General features: G+C 39.6%; 1 protein-coding gene across 2 annotated transcripts in view; it reads left to right on the forward strand.

Annotated features, from left to right (window-relative positions):
• The first annotated feature begins 2,956 nt into the window (after positions 1-2,956).
• The window catches only part of FBXL5 (F-box and leucine rich repeat protein 5), a 42,188-nt gene continuing 26,783 nt past the window's right edge, over positions 2,957-18,361 (forward strand). The window contains exons 1-3 of one of the 2 annotated variants that reach the window (XM_017875350.1): positions 2,957-3,160; positions 13,696-13,911; positions 17,803-17,898. In XM_017875350.1, coding sequence (XP_017730839.1) covers positions 3,077-3,160; positions 13,696-13,911; positions 17,803-17,898 — 396 coding nt within the window. In that variant the 5' untranslated portion in view covers positions 2,957-3,076. The remainder of the gene's footprint in view (positions 3,161-13,695; positions 13,912-17,802; positions 17,899-18,361) is intronic. The other variant, XM_017875349.1, reaches the window with a different exon arrangement.

Here is an 18,361-nt window from a genome sequence, read left to right on the forward strand (position 1 = left end):
CCTAAATCATCTTAGCTGACTGCAGCAGTTGTTGACTGACTATTTTAATGGACAGTAAGGATCAACTCTGGTACTGAGAGAGGACTATGATTCCAGCTGGGTCAAAATGGAAACATTCTTTCATTGCTTATTTTCACAACTAATCCGCTATTGGGGAAAGTGCTGTGTCACATACTCAAATAAATGGAGTTAAATGCCTTAGAATTGACCTTCCCTGGCCAGTAACCCTTTCCAGGGTTCCCAAATTAGGCTTGGAAACTACTATAGAAGAGGCCTATTGATAACAGAAGAAGTTATATTTTTAGGTTGCCAGAGAGAGAGTAAGAGTAGGTAAGAGAAATGACCAATTCTACCAGTCATTCTACAATGTGGGTTTTCACTGCTCTGTTCACATGCCTTATTCAGACTTCTTGTGGTGGTCAATTGCTAGATGGTCTGTTGGAATTATCTGCTGTCATATATCCAAAGAGGTCTCAAAGAGAGGTAAAATGACAACCTTAGCCTTTATAAACGTTCCAATCTGCTGTAGTTGCAGTAACCTGTGGTAATGATGCTACATTGATCAATGACCTCTCTAGAGCTAAAGTTCAGTGTAAGTCAGTCATTTATTTTGGATATATCAGGTGATTAATTGCTAACATCATTCAGCGTATGGAGCTAATATTAACAGCTTTCCATGGGAAAAATTACTCACAGGGCTTATTTTTAAAATCACTTTCTTTCTTTCTTTTTGTCATCTAAAATAAATTCCTTGAAATGGCCAGTGTCCAAAGTGGCTGCTATTACTTTTCAGCTGACTATAGAGCTTCAAATCTGGGTGACAGTGAAACTGTGTGGATGGGCTTTTTTTGTTGTTGTTGCCAAATACCTTTTTAATGTGTCTGGTTCTAGAGATGGATACACTAGTGAACAGCACAAACACAAACAGTTGATTGGAGAAGACAACATAGCATATTAAACGTTAGTAAAAATGAGGAAATTACACAGTGCTATGAACTATCCTCATTCTTTTTTCCAACAAGTATTTACTGCATACTCACTTTATGACAGACATCATTCTAAGTGCTGAGGATAAAACAAAGTGCATGTTCTCATGGAGTTCATTTCTCTATATAACTGGTTAACCTGAGGTCTGATTCTTCATTCCAAGATAGCTGTAGTGAAAGATTAGCATGAGGTAAAGAAATAGAGGGTAAATAAGAAAATGCTCTCTGCGGGTTATTAAAAAATATAGAGGCAAAGTTCTGGGGAAAGAACAGAGAAAGAGTGAGAAACAGGGTGAAAGGGAGAAGGAGGAAGAGAGAAATGAGTCAATATCTTTATGAAGGACTTTATTATTCTATTAAGCATTATTTCTGCTTCTTAAGACACACTGTGTATAAGCCATCTCTGTATCCCAACTAATGCAGTGCCTGTGGGGGTATTGTCAAATCCAGATTTATATGACCAGATTTTTCACTTACTAATTTCTGGGACCGTAGACAATTACTAGAACGTCTTGAAGACCTAAATTTCCTGCAGCACTACCTCATAGAGTTGCTTTTAAAAAGTATTAATAGCTTACAGACGGTACTATTATAAGTGCTTCAAATATATAAACTCAATGCTCATAAAGATTCTGAGGTAGGTATTACTAGCCTCATTTCATGTAAGAATAAACTGAGGCACAAAGAGGTCATATAGCTTGTTAATGATTGTATAGCTAGTGTCTGGCGAAACCAGGAATCTTAACTTCATTTCCAGAGTCTGTGGTTTAACCACTGTTTACACTGTCTAGAATAGCATATAGTAAGATAAGATTAGAACTAAATAGGGTGCATTCCACTGCAAAGTTCTTTCTCACCTTCTTCTACTCCATTATTTGTTTAATATTTACTGATCCCCATGTTGTCTTGCAACTGTGATAGATAACAGAGAACAAGGGTGAACACAGCATATCTGGTTCTTGCCCTCCTGGAGGTTCTGGCCATTAAGCAAATAACAATTCCTCCCAAGGTTCTCAGGCTTCCCTGTTTTCTCTTGTTTCTCTATCTGCCCAGCAGTACTCCAGCCAACGAATCTAAGACTGACAAGCGTGACAGGGTCTCCAGGAGGTCTGTGGCGAGGGCCAGGCTATTTATGGGGAAGAGACAGACATTTCCCTGGCTTAGTGATCTTGTTTTCTCTCCGAACCTCCGCTTAAAATGGCGGGATTTGTACCAAGGTTCTTCACCGCACTAACCTTTTATTATTCACCCTTATCCCCACCCCCAAGGCCCGTCGGGCCTATCCCTGACCATTCCAGCACTTGAGGTGCATTTCCGCACCTGGATCCCCAGATACTGTTTTTCCCCGTGTTGAGACTTCCGAATTCCACCAGGTCTCTCTCTCGCGGTCTCTGCCCCGCCCCTCGCACCCAGGCCCCGCGCCCGCGGTGGGCTGCCGCCCGGGACCGAAACTCTCAGAGCCCGCAGCCCTGGTTTACCAACCGCTGGGCAGGAGCCAGGCCCGATCTTTGACTGGCGGGCGGGGTGGTCTGCACTTGGCCCCCAAAAAGTCTGGCACGGGCCAATCGCAGGGAGGCAAAGGGTAGCTCTGGAGATCCCGGCCAGACGCATTGGTCACCCAGGCCAAGCAGGCGTCGGGGCCTGGGCACAGGCAGAGCTCGCGGCCCCGACTGCGGCCATCGTGCTTGGCTGCCTCTCCTCAAGGCCTGGTGGGCTGGGCAGAAATGGGAGAAGCGCCGAGAGCGCCACTGAAACGACTTTCCCCTACTCTCAGATACTGTGCTTTCATGTAGTGAAAGAGACAGGGGAAAGGTTTGGGTTCTTTCTGCTGCATAGGAAGAGGACAAGAAACGAAAAGAATCGGGGCGGGAGGCAGAAGCCGCGAGCCTCTGCGCGCGGTCACGTGGGCCGCAGGGACCGCATGGCGGCGGCCTGCGCGTCCCCGCCTCCCCGCGGGCCAGGCTGACCGGGCGCGCGCGCCGACGGGGCGGGCGCATGCGCAAGGGGGCGCGCCGCCTCTGCCCCGCGGCGAGGGTGTCTATGGAGAGGCGGCGGCCGCGGCTGCTGAGGCGGAGGCTGAGGCAGTGGCGATGGCGCCCTTCCCTGAAGAAGTGGACGTCTTCACCGCCCCACACTGGCGGATGAAGCAGCTGGTGGGGCTCTACTGCGACAAGGTAACGGAGCGCCGAGCCTCCTGCTGTGGGCGGTGCGGGCGGCGATGGGGAGCTGGCTGGGTTACTGGGGCGGCCTGGCCTGTGCCGCGCCCGCAGCCCCGTGCCGTCGCCGCACGAGTAGCCGCCTGCGCAGCTGTCAGCGCCGCCCGTTCCCGCAGCCTCCCCGCCCGCTGCGGGGCCCTAGCAGAGCCGGCCTCCCCGCCTGGCCGCCGCCTCGGACGTGCTCTCGGGGCGGGCGGCGTCCCCTGCCGAGGGCCTGGCGCCTGAGGAGGGGCGCTGCCGGGGTCACTGGCCGCCCTCTCGCCGGCCCCACCGCCGCCCTGGGCTTCCCGCTGCTGCCTCTAAGGAGAGCGGCCCTACCTCCCCGAAGCCCTGGGTGCCCCGGCCGGCCACCTGCGGTGGACTCCCATCCGCACCGAGCAGTTGTTCCCGTTCTCCGTCACTCCCCTGAGCCTGTTCGGGGCTCTCCGTGCAGACACCCACCCATCCTCTGAACCTCTCGCTGGCTTCCTGGCTGGAACTGCAGCGTCTCCCAGCTACCGGGTTCCTTTTACCCCCAGCTTTTTTCACTGGTTTGAATTGGGGGAAAAGCCAAGTTTAGAACTGAAGAACCTTCACTCTTCATATGTCGTTATCGTTTTCTTTGCAACTTTTATTGCCTTGATCACTTACTAGATGTAGATTTTGTTATAAGACAGCAATTCTTGGAATTCTTTACATAAGCTCGAATAAAGGGGGCCTCGGGAAAAGTTGGTTTAACTGTGAGAACCATTTTGGGCTCATGGTGCAGCATAAGCTGAAGAGGCACTTTTGTGGAGATGGTTCAGGGCCCTTTGCTAATGATTTTAAAACAATATTTAACATTCCACATATTTGTCAGTTTATGCTGGGGAAAGTCACATGGATATCTGCAAACCTCAGGCAGTCCCGTTTCTTGTGGAAATGATCCAACTACATAAAGCATTCAGATGACTACTGTTTAAACATAGAAATCAACTTTTAGGAATTCTCAGAAATTGCATAGCATTATGCAGAACCATTGTCTACAGAAAAGAGGGGTGTTTCATAGTTCAGCCAGGCGATTGGAGAATGCCCAGGGTGTTCACTGCTAGGCCACACTCAAGACCAGCAATTTAAAGCAGTGACGTTGAATTTCAAATCTTAGCACTCCATCTTCTCCCTCCCTCCATTCTGAAAATTTAGAAATACGCTAGTTCACACGTAGTTGGAAACACCAGGACTGTCTAGGACAGTGGTTTGCAACCTCGGATGCTTATTAGCCTTAACCTAAAAACTGTTAGAAATCCTGATGTTTATGTGACTAAAATTAGGATTTCGCCCAGACATCAGGTATAGATGATTAAAGCTCTCCAGTTGAATGCAGTATGCAGCTGAGGGTGAGAACCACTTATCTAGGAGAAGCATGAGGAATGGTTAAGCCATTAATCGAAAGGGTATATCCCTGAATTTTTTAGTTAGCAGTATTGTTGTGTTTTTGAATTTGGTTCATTCAGACACCATTCTTTAATAGCAGGAAAGAAAAAAATTGGTCTCAAAAATCGAAAGTGGAAGTTGAGACTGACAGAATCCAAGTTTTCTCTCCAGTTTAAACTGTGGAGAGGTAGCCTAGGATCAACTGAAATTATATGGAGAATTTTGTGCATGTGCCCATTTTCCTAGGGGGTTTGTAACTTTCATCGATTTCCAGATGATTGTGACCTCCCAAAATAAAGAATCACAATTTAATTTACTTGCAGACTAGGCTAACCAGTCTTATTTTAAAATTTTCAACAAGTTAGTCACTCTTTTTCTGTGTCTCTTCCTGGTGGTTGAGAATATTTGAAAAAATTTTGAAAATGCAGTTGCTGTTTTACAAAATATCTGAGTCAAGTAAGATTCTTTTCAGTAATGTTCCTATTTGCATAACTAGTTTAATAAAGCATTTTCAATTTGACATAGTGTAAGTCAAAATTATTACTAATTCTGAATTGATTAGATATAGTTAATGAGATTGTTGTATATGTTTATGAAGAAGATTAAAAGTTCAATTTTCTGAAATGAGTCTGAGGCGATTTAGGGAAAAAAAAACTGCATAGGAATTTTACATCCAGATTTCTTCTTGATACTGATAGCCAGTGGGAATCTCTCTTAGGATGTCCTTTGGGAGCTAGAGTGGAAAATAATTATTTTGTAATGGCTCAGTAATCTTAAAGGAATTAAAGGAAGAGTACTTTGTTTTTATTCATTTATCATCTCACCTTTTGCCATTATCCTTTGGTTGTATAGACCAAGGATATCCCACCGAACACAGTTTACAATAAAACTATACAAAATGAGAACTAGTTTTTATGCTCAAACTAAAAAGGTATAAAATAGTTATTTCACTGTACTGTAGTCCAAATTTGGGCTCTGAATGCCCAGTTATTATAAAGAAGTCAGTTACTATTTTCAGTACTGAACTTCTCAAGTACAGTGTATTTTAGAAGCATCCATTTATTTACTAGGATCAAGTAAACCACTTATATGCTTAAACTAGTTAGTATAATGTATTCCAAAGTTATCTTAGTCTACTTATTTTTTAGGTAGAAAGTTGAATAGGATGAGAAAATAAAACAAATTTTCAAAAGCTGATAGATGTATGTCTTAGACCATTTTAAATATTGCTGTTTAATACCTGATTTAATACTTTGCCCATAGATTTCTTTTACATTTGTAAAAGTTTTATGGAAAGGTTTTCACCTTTGTTATCCAGACAACAGTGCTTTGAGTTATGTAAAGACAAAATATTTATGTTTTATTGCTGGGGACTTACAGGCCTAGATTAGCTAGGCCAAGGTTACATAAGCAGCTAGTGGTAGATCTGGATGGAAACCCAAGTCATTGTTAGGATTCCTAGTTTAATTTTCTTTATATTAAACCATAGTAGTTTATTTTTTGGGGAACAATCTGCTAAGAAATCTGCTAATTCACTGACCTTTCAAAGTGGGATGGTGTTAGTAAATATTTATATTGAATGACATCCTTTTTCCTTACTTCAATTTATCAGTCTTTTCTCCAGTTCTCTAAGGTTAACACCATTAATTCTGTCAGTGAGCATTGGAGTTTCTACCGTCTACTCTGTAGTAGCTTGTACTACAGAAAGATGTTGGCAATGTGACATGTGGTCTCTACTCTCAAAAAGTTTACAGTCCAGTATGTAATAACATCTATGCTAGGATGGAAGTCCAAATATGGTATAGTGGGAGCAAAGGGAGTTATATGGTCAGTTCCACATTAAAGTGTCAGGAGTAGTCTCTTTGAATTGATTTCTGAGAGAAGAGTAGGCTGTGGTTGTAAGGATGTGGTTAGTTCAGAGATTCCCAGGCTTATATATAAACCAGTTATTAAAAATTCAAGTAATGGAAACCTTAAGGCGTGCCCAGATTTTTCAGGTAACGGTATTAAAAGTGCTGTTTACTTTTATTAATTAATTTATTATTTATTTATTTATTTTTGAGACAGAGTCTCGCTCTGTCGCCCAGGCTGGAGTGCAGTGGCCGGATCTCAGCTCACTGCAAGCTCCGCCTCCCGGGTTCCCGCCATTCTCCTGCCTCAGCCTCCCGAGTAGCTGGGACTACAGGTGCCCGCCACCTCGCCCGGCTAGTTTTTTTTTGTATTGTTAGTAGAGACGGGGTTTCACTGTGTTAGCCAGGATGGTCTCGATCTCCTGACCTCGTGATCCGCCCGTCTCGGCCTCCCAAAGTGCTGGGATTACAGGCTTGAGCCACTGCGCCCGGCCTGTTTAGTTTTATTAGAGGATTTAATATATTTATACATTTATTTATACACATAGGACATTTTGTCACCCAAAACTCTTAAGTGGGAAGAAGCGTAGAGTAATTTGGATATATTCTTTTTTAAAAAAATGAGTGAGTATTAACTTTATGGTCAGTTTTCCTTCCCCACCCCCCTGACCCCCCACCCATTTTTCTGCATACCTGTAACAATTTATTGACTGGCATTTGAGAAGATTGGCTTAGTGGAGAAAATATTGAATTGAGACCTGTGGAAGAAGTAAAAGGGAATTTAATGAGTTCTTACTACATGTCTACATTGTTTCTTTTAATCTTCACAAGAACTACGTAAGACAAATATTATCCTTCATTTAAAGTTGAGGAAACAGCCTTAATGGTTAAGTAACTTACCCAACTCATTCAACTAGTAATTAGTAGAGCCTCAATTTTAATCTTAGGATTTTTTTTCCCCTTCAGAAGCCCATGGGTTTTGCATTACCTTACTAGTTCGGCTACTTATTGGGAGCTCTATGATTTTATGCAGAACAGTTTACCTGTGGGTCATTTTTTCCATCTGCAAATTTGATCAGATACTTACTAAGGTTTCTTCACTGAGTATAAGTCTCCCTTGATTAAATTAAAGCATTGTCTGAGTGAGTAGACAAAGTAAAAATGTATTTGGGTGAATAATATTGGTGTTTTTGTTATGCCATTTTCTTATCTATTTTTGAATGTGCTGTATTGTCTTTAAGTGACATACCACTTTTGAGAATCAGTTTGAAACCAGGCTGTAATACTTGATTTATCACTGTAGAATGTCTGAGACAGAAAGTCAGTTATAGGTTGGGTGCAGTGGCTCATGCCTGTATCCCAGCACTTTGGGAGGCCAGGGCAGGTGGATCATGAAGTCAGGAGTTCAAGACCAGCCTGGCCAGAATGGTGAAACCTCGTCTCTACAAAAAATACAAAAATTAGCCTGGCGTGGTGGCGGGGTCCTGTAATCCCAGCTACACGGGAGGCTAAGACAGAATTGCTGGAATCCAGGAGGCAGAGATTGCAGCGGGCTGAGATTATGCCATTGCAATCCAACCTGGGCGACAGAGCAAGACGCTGTCTCAAAAAAAAAAAAAAAAAAAAAAAAAAAAAAAAGTCAGTTATAAATCCTTTTAAAATGTGGAAGATACCATGTTACTATTTGTTAATTATGTGTGTCCTTATATATATATAAGTTCTTTGTTGAATTTGTGAGGCATCAGAGTATATAACTTTATAGGTCATAGGAACCTTTATATTTTACTGTAGAAGAGTGCTCTTCAAAATGTGACCTGTGACCTATTAGTAGTAGGTCATAAATTTCTTCTATGGGTCAGGAACAGCATTAAAAATTTAAATGGAAAAGTAAGTATTAGAGTACATCACAGATTAGAGAGGGAAATACTGTTCCCTGAAATTTGAGTGTTTGTGATGGGTGTGAATCTGGATTGCACTATATTTCATACTAAAGGTCATGGTTAACAGTGTTTGAAAAACAGTTTTCTAGAGCAACATTTCTTAACCAAAGCACTGTTGACATTTTGAGATAGATGCGTCTTTTTTATGGGGGCTGCCCTGTGCGTTGTAGGCTGTTTAGCCACATCCTTGACTTTTATCCACTAGGTGTCAGTAGTACGTTTCCAGTGGTGACAACCAAAACTGCCTCCAGATTTTGCCTTTTATCTCTGGGGGATGGGTAGGGGGGTGGCAAAATTACTGCCTTGGTGAGAACTGTTGCTTTGGAGCAAATGTTCTAACAATTTACTCTCTTGGATCTGAAAAGATAGCTTTATTAATGGGCCTAACATTGTATCTGTAGAAAAGTCATAGATGTTAGAGTTTTAGGGACTTGGTCTTGGTTTTGTTGTTTACTAGTTGTATGATGTGGGGTAAATTTTGTTCCTGAGCCTGTTTGTTAGACTGTAAAATGAGGATTTTAATACCTACTCTTTAGATTGTTTTAATAATTAAATATATAACAACACTAGGGTAATTTCTCACACATCTTTGGCTTCAGTATGTCCCAGAAATTATTAGTGTCCAGATTTTTTTCCTCTATAAAGTCTATATGTGAAGGCAAACAATTTTAAAAACTATTCATATAAATAGATGTCAAAAAAGTTAAATTGTGTATATTCTGGTATATTCTGGTTCTTTTTTTTTTGAGACGTAGTCTTGCCCTGTCTCCAGGCTGGAGTGTGGTGGTGTGATCTTGGCTCACTGCAACCTCTGCCTGCCAGGTTCAAGCCATTCTTCTGTCTCAGCCTCTCGAGTACCTGGGACTACAGGCGTGTGCCACCATGCCCAGCTAATTTTTGTAGTTTTAGTAGAGATTAGTAGAGATGGGGTTTCACCATGTTGGCCTAGATCTCTTGACTTCGTGATCCACACGCCTTGGCTTTCCAAAGTGCTGGGATTATAGGTGTTAACCACAGTGCCGGCCCTGGTTATTCTTTTAACTGCTAAATTGACTAACTTTAGGTACCAGGTTAAAAACATTTGCACTTTTCATGTGGAGAAAAACTGAGTTGGGTAATATCTTTAAGGACTTTTCTGTCTGTTTTTTTTTTTTTTTTTGGCTTTGTTTTCACTTCATCAAATCAACAAACATGTTGAGGATTTAATGTAGATAAAAATCTTATTTCCTCAACCTGTTGTACAAAATATTTTATATTCTCCACCAATAATTTAACTTGATCTGTTAATTTGTTGATTATTTTTTCCCAGCTTTATTGAGGTATAATTGACAAATAAAAATTGTATATATTGAAGGTGTACAATGTGATGGTTTGATATACATGTACATCGTATAATGATTACCAAAATCAAATTAACACATCCATCACCACAAATAATTACCCTTTGTATGGGAGTGGTAAGGACACAGAAGATGTACTCTCAGCAAATTTCAAGTACATGATACAGTATTATTAGCTATAGTCATTGTACTGTACCTTATATCCCCAGAATATACTCATCTTAGAACTGAAAGTGTTCTTTGTTCGGCATCCCCCATTTTCTCCATCCCCTGCTCCCTGACAACCACCTTTCATACTCTCTGCTTCTATGAGTTCTACTTTAGATTCCATATATAGTGAGATCATACATTATTTATCTCTCCGTATCTGGCTTATTTCACTTAGCTGTTTTCCAGGTTCATCTATGTTGTTGCAAATGACAGGATTTCCTTTTTTATGACTGAATAATATTTTGTTATATGTATCACATTTTCTTTACCCATTCGTGGTCAAGCACTCCGGTTGGCTCCATATCTTGGCTATTATGAATAATACTGCATTGAACATAGGAGTGCAGATATCTCTTAGAGATCCTGATTTTATTTACTTTGAACATATACTCAGGAATGGGATTGCTGGAACTTATGAAAATTACATTTTTGATTTTTTGAGGAATTTCCATACTGTTTTCCATAATGGCTGTACCAATTTCTTTCTAATGATATTTTATTTTAGTCTGAATACAGAATTAATAACAGAAAAGCCTACTAAGTAAGGCTTGCAGATGCCTAGGTAGTGTTTATATTCTGTGTTCTTTATATTAACTTATTAAATTATCACAGGTAGCCAGGTGCAGTGGCTTGTGCCTATAATCTCAGCAACTCAGGATGCTGAGCCAGGAGGATCACTTAAAGCCAGGACTTTTAAGACCAGCTTGGGCAACATAGTGAGACTCCATCTCTAAAAAATAAAAAAGTAACTGGGTGTGGTGCACACCACACCTGCAGTTCCAGCTATTCGGGAGGCTGAGGCCAGCAGGAGGATCACTTGAGCCCAGGAGTTTGAGGTTGCAGTGAGTTATGATCATACCACTGCACTGCAGCCTGGGCAACAGAGCAAGACCCTGTCTCAAAAAAATTCTCACAAGAACTCTGTGAGGTAGTTAATTATTAGCCCTGTTTTACAGATGAAGAAACTAAGGTACAAAGAAATGTAATGACTTGCTGGCAGAATGGATTTACACCTAGGCAATCTTGCCCCAGAGTCAGTGCTTTTAACTACTGTGCTAGATTAGCTGGATATAGATTCTATATATAATTTAGAATCTCTTTATATAGTTACCATAGTTAATTTGGCTGTCAGTTTGTGGCATGAAACTAATCTTTACCTTAATGTGTTATTAGATCTAAAAGAATTTCTAATAGTCTAATGAGAATATATGCAAAATTCCCTGTATGTCTTTTAAGATATTGTTTTTCTTAACTCATGTTAGGGCCTTACAGTCTTCCTTTGATATCCTCCTATTTTGTGGGAGATTGTTTTCAGGACACCCATGGATACCAAACTCCATGGATGCTCAAGTCCCTTATATAAAATAACATAGTGCTTACATGTAACTTACACGTCTTCCCGTATGCTTTAAATCATCTTTAGATTACTTATAATACATAATACAGTGAAAATCCTATGTAATATAGTTGTTATATTGTTTTTTATTGTTATTTTTACTTTTTATTTTTTTCAATATTTTCTTTTCTCTTTTTTTTTTGAGAAGGAGTCTTGCTTTGTTGCCTGGGCTGGAGTGCAGTGGCATAATCTCGGTTCACTGCAACCTCTGCCTCCTGGGTTCAAGTGATTCTCCTGTCTCAGCCTCCTGAGTAGCTGGGACTACAGGCATACATCACTACTCCCTGCTAATTTTTGTGTTTTTAGTAGAAACAGGGTTTTACCATGTTGGTCAGGCTGGTCTCGAACTCCTGACCTCAGGAAATCCACTCACCTCAGCCTCTGAAAGTGCTGGGATTACAGGTGTGAGACACCATGCCCCCAGCCTTTTTCAATCCACAGTTGGTTGAACCTGTGGTTTCTGTATCCCCATGGAGGCTGACTGTGTTTACTTTTTGCCATTAAAAAAATAATATCTAGCGTTAATTGTTTCTTTTGATTTGTGTCCTGCTTCTACTAAGGCTATTTTAAGTTTGCTTTTTTTTCCCCAAAAAATGATACATGATAATATTTGCAGACATTAGCCACTAATGGATTTTATTGTAATCTTGTGGGGCATTTCTTATGATTTAAAAAAAATCTATAATATATATTTAACCAAATCTGTCTTACCTGTGTTTTTTGTGTGGCTTAAGAACCAAGCATCACTTTTACATTTTTAAATAGTTGGAAAAAAGCAAAAGAAGAGTAGTATTTTGTGACATGTGAAAAACATATAATTTGGAATTTCAGTGTTTACAAAGTTTTATGAAAATACAGCTACAGTCATTCATTTACATATTGTCTATGACTACTTTTGTGCTACAACTGCTGAGTTAAATAATTGCTACAGACCACATGGCTTGCAAAAGTTAAAACATTTGTTATCTGTCCTTTTATAGAAAAGTTGCCAATTCTTGCTCTAGATGATTTACTTATGTATTGCAGTTAACTGTTCATTGTCTTATTTGCCTTCACTGTAATGGAAACTCCATAAAGGCAAGAAATCTTTGTTTTGTTCATTGATATATCCCAAGTACCAAAGAACAGTGCTTACGTCATAATAGCTACTCAGTAAATATTTGTATACAGTAAAAAATGTATGACTTTATAAAAAATGAATATTTAATTTTCAAAATGATAATAGATAATGTTTATTGAGTGCCAACAACCATGTGAAATACAGATGTTTTATTATACCCATTTAACATCAAGGTTAAACTAACACATTAATAAAAGTAGGCTGGGCGTGGTGGCTCCTGCCTGTAATCCAGCACTTTTGGAGGCCGAGGCGGGTGGATCATGGGGTCAGGAGTTCAAGACCAGCCTGGCCAAGATGGTTAAACCCTGTCTCTACTAAAAAATACAAAAATTAGCCAGTCGCGGTGGTGGGCACCTGTAATCCCAGCTACTTGGGAGGCTGAGGCAGGAGAATCGCTTGAACCCAGGAGGCGGAGTCTGCAGTGAGCCGAGAACATACCACTGCATTCTAGCCTGGGCGACAGAGCAAGACTCCGTCTCAAAAAAAAAAAAAAAAAAAAAAAAAAAAAAAGAAAGAAAAGTAACTTACCCAGGGTTAGTTACACAGTTAAATAATGGTAGAACCGGTATCCCATCCTAGAGAATCTGACTTTAGAACTGGTTCACTGTAAGTGACTCTTAAAATGCATAATCCACACTACCTTTTATAGAAGATAGTTAATTCTGTTATGTATAGTAGGAATAATTTTGTTTTAGGAGCTTGTATGTCATCTGTTTTGATGCTCTGTCATCAGACTGTCATTCCAGCTGATGACAGGCAATAAGACAGCTTAGATTATGTTCCATTTTAGGAATACTAGATACTTTAGAAAGCAAGTCTAGGAGGTATGGTGTTAGTAGCTTTTCCCCTTTCATCTATCTGTCTGTTGTATTTAACCAAATCAAGTTTCCCTCTTTAAAATTTCTGCCTGCCTGTATTTAGCATACATATAGAGTAATGAAATTTTAGGTTTAGAAGGGGTGTGTTTTAATCTCTTCTATTTAAAGAAACGATGATTTGTGCATGTATCGTTTTTCTGTATCACCAAGCCCTCCAGAATGCAAACCAACATCTTCCTGGACTAGTGCACTTTTTATTATACTATTATAACTTGTTAATTTATGAATTTCCTTTATTTGTACTTTAACCAAGTGTAAGGGAAGTATCATGCTGTGTGCAAAAGTGAATAGGGATGTATTTGAATATTTTTTATTTGTGCATATTTGCATGTATTTATTATACTTTTCTTTTTAAATTTTTATTCAGCTTTCTAAAACCAATTTTTCCAACAACAACGATTTCCGTGCTCTTCTGCAGTCTTTGTATGCTACTTTCAAGGAGTTCAAAATGCATGAGCAGATTGAAAATGAATACATTATTGGTTTGCTTCAACAACGCAGCCAGACCATTTATAATGTACATTCTGACAATAAACTCTCTGAGATGCTTAGCCTCTTTGAAAAGGGACTGAAGAATGTTAAGGTAAGTTTGCAAAAATGGATATTTAACTGTCAAAACTCGTGCCATCTTCTGGTATGTCATTGGCAAAACTTGTCACTGTTTTATAGTAAATGATGTAATGTTAAAAAAAATTATTGCTGGGCGCGGTGGCTCACGCCTGTAATCCCAGCACTTTGGGAGGCTGAGGTGTGCAGATCACGAGGTCAGGAGATCGCGACCATCCTGGATCCTGGCTAACATGGTGAAACCCCGTCTCTACTAAAAATGCAAAAAATTAGCCGGGCATGGTGGTGGCAGGTGCCTGTAGTCCCAGCTACTCGGGAGGCTGAGGCAGGAGAATGGCGTGAACCCGGGAGGCGGAGCTTGCAATGAGCCAAGATTGCGCCACTGTACTCCAGCCTGGGCGATAGAGCGAGACTCCGTCTCAAAAAAAAAAAAATATTTTGTCACTTGTTAAAGATGGCAAGGAAGACTATTTAAAAAGAACTACTGCAGTGGGGAGTTTGCAGTAGTGGAGAGAGAGATCAGGCCCAACATTGAATACAGTAAGGACAAGTAGGGATTTATATCCAAGTGGCAAAGTGGGAAGAGTGGGTGGAAAACTACTGAGGAAACATCAAGGCCAAGGGGATTCTTGCTAGACTAACTATAAAATTCTTGTTGAAGGCAGGAGGATAATATATTGAAGGATGAGTAGTTTGATCAGATGTAGAAAGTGATCAGATACTAAGACTGAGAGATTTTCACTAAACCAATTCAGCAGGATTTTTGCTAATACTGGACTAAGCAGGACAAGAACAGAGTATAAGGTCAGGCCTAAGTTGAGAAGAGGGCCCAGAGGAGCCTGATTCAGGTTTGATGAGAGTCTTCATCAGTTACCTCTTTATTACTGTTTAATAAAATTTTATAATGAATACTACTCACCAAGTCTTAAAGCTGTTTTGTAAGTTGAAGTTTAAATTATAAAATTTTTACATTCTGTTAACATTTGCTGAATTATTAAAGGAAAGCTATCAATCCAGTTAATGGTGACCAAAGGTATAATTATTACTTAGAATGAATAAACACTTTAATTTTATACATTGTACTTGTTTTAGAATTGAATCCCAGCCAGGTGCAGTGTGCAGTGGCTCACACCTGTAGTCCCAGCACTTTGGGAGGCCGAGGCTAGTGGATCACTTGAGGTCAGGAGTTCTAGACCAGCTTGGCCAACATAGTGAAAACCGTTCTCTCCTAAAAATATAAAAATTAGCCAGACATAGTGGCAGGTGCCTGTAATCCCAGCTGAGGCAGGAGAATTGCTTGAACCTGGGAGGTGGAGGTTGCAGTGAGCTAAAGATGTTACTGGGTATAGTTTAGGATAATGATGTAGAGAGACTTTCTTCTTAATTACATTTATATATTATAGAATTTTGAAATTTGATCTTAGTTTATTTCCCTTCTGGCTTGGTGAAGCGTAAGCTTAAGTTACAACTCTTTTAAGCCACCATATACTCTTCGCCTAGAGATTTATGTTCCGGAAAGGCTGTTCTGCACCTTAGGGAGGATGGATTAAAGATAAAAGACTAAAGGAGGAAGACCATTATTAAACATTATTCTAATAGTTTCTGGAAGAATACTCAGTAGCTACTTGGTGGGGAGGTGTGGGAGGTTTGGTAGGCGTAGGGTACTAGATAGTAATATTAATAGAAGGGAGGTTTACTTTTTTATTGAATGTTCTTTTATATTCTTCAAATTTTGTATCATATTATGTATTGCCACATGAATACACCTTCAATAAGATCTGAACTAAAGTCATGACTAGTGGAAATAAAGGGAGGGGATCAGACTTGAGAGTTATGTAGGAAATAAAATTGATAGAATGTAGTGATTTTACTTAAAGGGAGGAGGAAAGAAAAGAAAAGAAATAAAAATGAGGATTCAGCCTGACTTTCTAGAGTATATAGAAGAGGGTCAGGAAATAAAAAAATTCATTCTTGACATATTAGGTTTGAACTGCTTGTGTATCCAGATGGGCATTTATTAATAGGAGGTGATAAAGATGGATTTCATGGTCAGAAGAGTGACCCAGTATGAAAAATCAAATTTAATAGTTATTATCAACATATAAGTAGGAATGGAAGCCATGTGGAAATGCTTAGGGAAAATGTGTAAAGGCATAAGAGAATAAGACATTGGATTGAATATTGGGAAGCAGTTGAATAAATTAGTACTGGAAAAAGAGACCAGAGAGGACTTAACAGAGATGAAATATTTTCATATTTTAAGTTTTCATAGGCTGGACGTGGTGGCTCATCCCTGTAATTCCAGCACTTTGGGAGGCTGAGGCGTGCAGATCACTTGAGGTCAGGAGGTGGAGACCAGCCTGGCCAACGTGATGAAACCCCATCTCTACTAAAAATACCAAAAAAATTAGCTGGGAGTTGTGCACCTGTAGTCCCAGCCACTCAGGAGGCTAGATGGGAGAATAGGTTGAACCTCAGGTTGCAGCAAACTGAGATTGCGCCACCGCATTCTAGCCTGGGCGACAGAGCAAGACTTGTCCCCCCAAAAAAAGTTTTCATTATTTTGTTAATTTCCTACATGCTTTGAGCGGGCTGATACAGAAGTGGGAAAACGTAATTTTAGGTTATGAGGAAGAACTTTATAGTTCCTTAGAATTGCCCAGAATTAGAATGATTTACTTCAAGATATAGTGAGCACCTTGCCTTTAGAAGTGTTGATATTGATATATATGACCTTACATCAAGTAATTTTTTTTTTTTTTGAGACAGAGTCTTGCTGTGTCACCCATGCTAAGATGCAGTGGTGCAATCTCGGCTCATGGCAACCTCCTCCTCTCAGGTTCAAGCAATTCTCCCTGCCTCAGCCTCCTGGGTAGCTGGGATTACAGGTGCCCATCATTATACCCAGCTAATTTTTGTATTTTTTAGTAGAGATGGGTTTCGCTGCATTGGGCAGGCTGGTCTTGAACTCCTGACATCAGGTGATCCACCTGCCTCTGCCTCCCAAAGTGTTGGGATTACAGGTGTGACCCACCGTGCCCAGCAGTATAATGTTAACAGGTACAGTTGACCGTTGAACAACATGGGGATTAGGGTTGCCAACACCCTGTGCTGTTAAAAATCCATGTATAACTTTTGAATCTCTCAAAACTTGACTTATAGCCTGCTACTGTTGACGGAAGCCTTACCAGTAACATAAAACGATTAACAATTATTTCATATATCGTATGTAATATATATATACTGGATTCTTACAATAAGGTAAGCTAGAGAAAAGAAAATGTTACTAAGAACATCATATGAAAGAAAAAAATATATTCACTATTTATTAAGTGGAAGTGGATCATCATAAATGTCTTTATCCTCATTGTCCTCACATTGAGTAGGCTGAGGAGGAAGAAGAGGTGGGGTTGGTCTTGCTGTTGCAGGGGTGGGAGAGGCAGAAGAAAATTGGTATTTAAGTGAACCCGCACAGTTCAAACCTGTGTTGTTGAAGGGTCAACTATATTCTGAATTTTTTAGTGGAGGAGACACTAGATGACCATAAAGAGATTCTGTAATGATACAGTTCATTAGGCTTGGAGATACATTAAGACAACTGACATTTAGAAATTATATAAATATATAATTAGAAATCAGATCAATAGAAGTTATGGGCAGATACTTGCTATTTTAGACTTTTATGATATTTTAAAAATATGGGGTTGCATACATTACTAAAGTAATCCAAAGCTTACTGTTTTATGGACATCTTTTATGCTAAAAGTACAGAAACCACTTTGCAATTTCTCTATTTTTTTTTCCGGAGGTTTTATGTCACATTTTAAACTGCCTTCCTGGGACCAAACATAATTAATGAAGCAACACTTTTATAATTATAAAAGTGTATTTTTTTTTTGGTTTCCAGAATGAATATGAACAGTTAAATTATGCAAAACAGCTGAAAGAGAGATTGGAGGCTTTTACAAGAGATTTTCTTCCTCACATGAAAGAGGAAGAGGAGGTAAGCATACTTTTTACCTCTTGTGATTTAGATTTATAACATTCTTAAAATACTATTTTGCTTTAGAGCATCTTCAAAATAATGCATAGGAAGATGAAGATGTGTCTGGTTGATGGAGAGAAAAGAACCCAGTTCCTTTTTGGGAACTGGAAGAAAACCAATCAAGGGAAAAAAAAAAAAAACCATTTGTTTTTGGTTTTCTCAGAAAAGTTGTTGCTTTTCATTGAATAGATGATTTAATTAATTTACTCAGGAAATAATTTTCTTTTTTGTAAATGGCTTTGTCTTAAATGTTAATAACTTATGCTACCCTAATGTCTTTTCGGAATCTTTAGAGGTTTCTTTAAACTTCTAAATTTTTTTTTACATTTTCATGCTGTGTTTAAAGATTTTTTTAAGTTTTTTTTTTTTTTTTCTAGCAGTGTACTTTAGTGTTTAAATGGTGGTTTTAAATTTATTAGCC

The sequence above is a fragment of the Rhinopithecus bieti genome, unplaced genomic scaffold (genome assembly GCF_001698545.2).
Source record: "Rhinopithecus bieti isolate Rb0 unplaced genomic scaffold, ASM169854v2 scaffold_9237, whole genome shotgun sequence".
Classification (NCBI taxonomy): domain Eukaryota; kingdom Metazoa; phylum Chordata; class Mammalia; order Primates; family Cercopithecidae; genus Rhinopithecus; species Rhinopithecus bieti.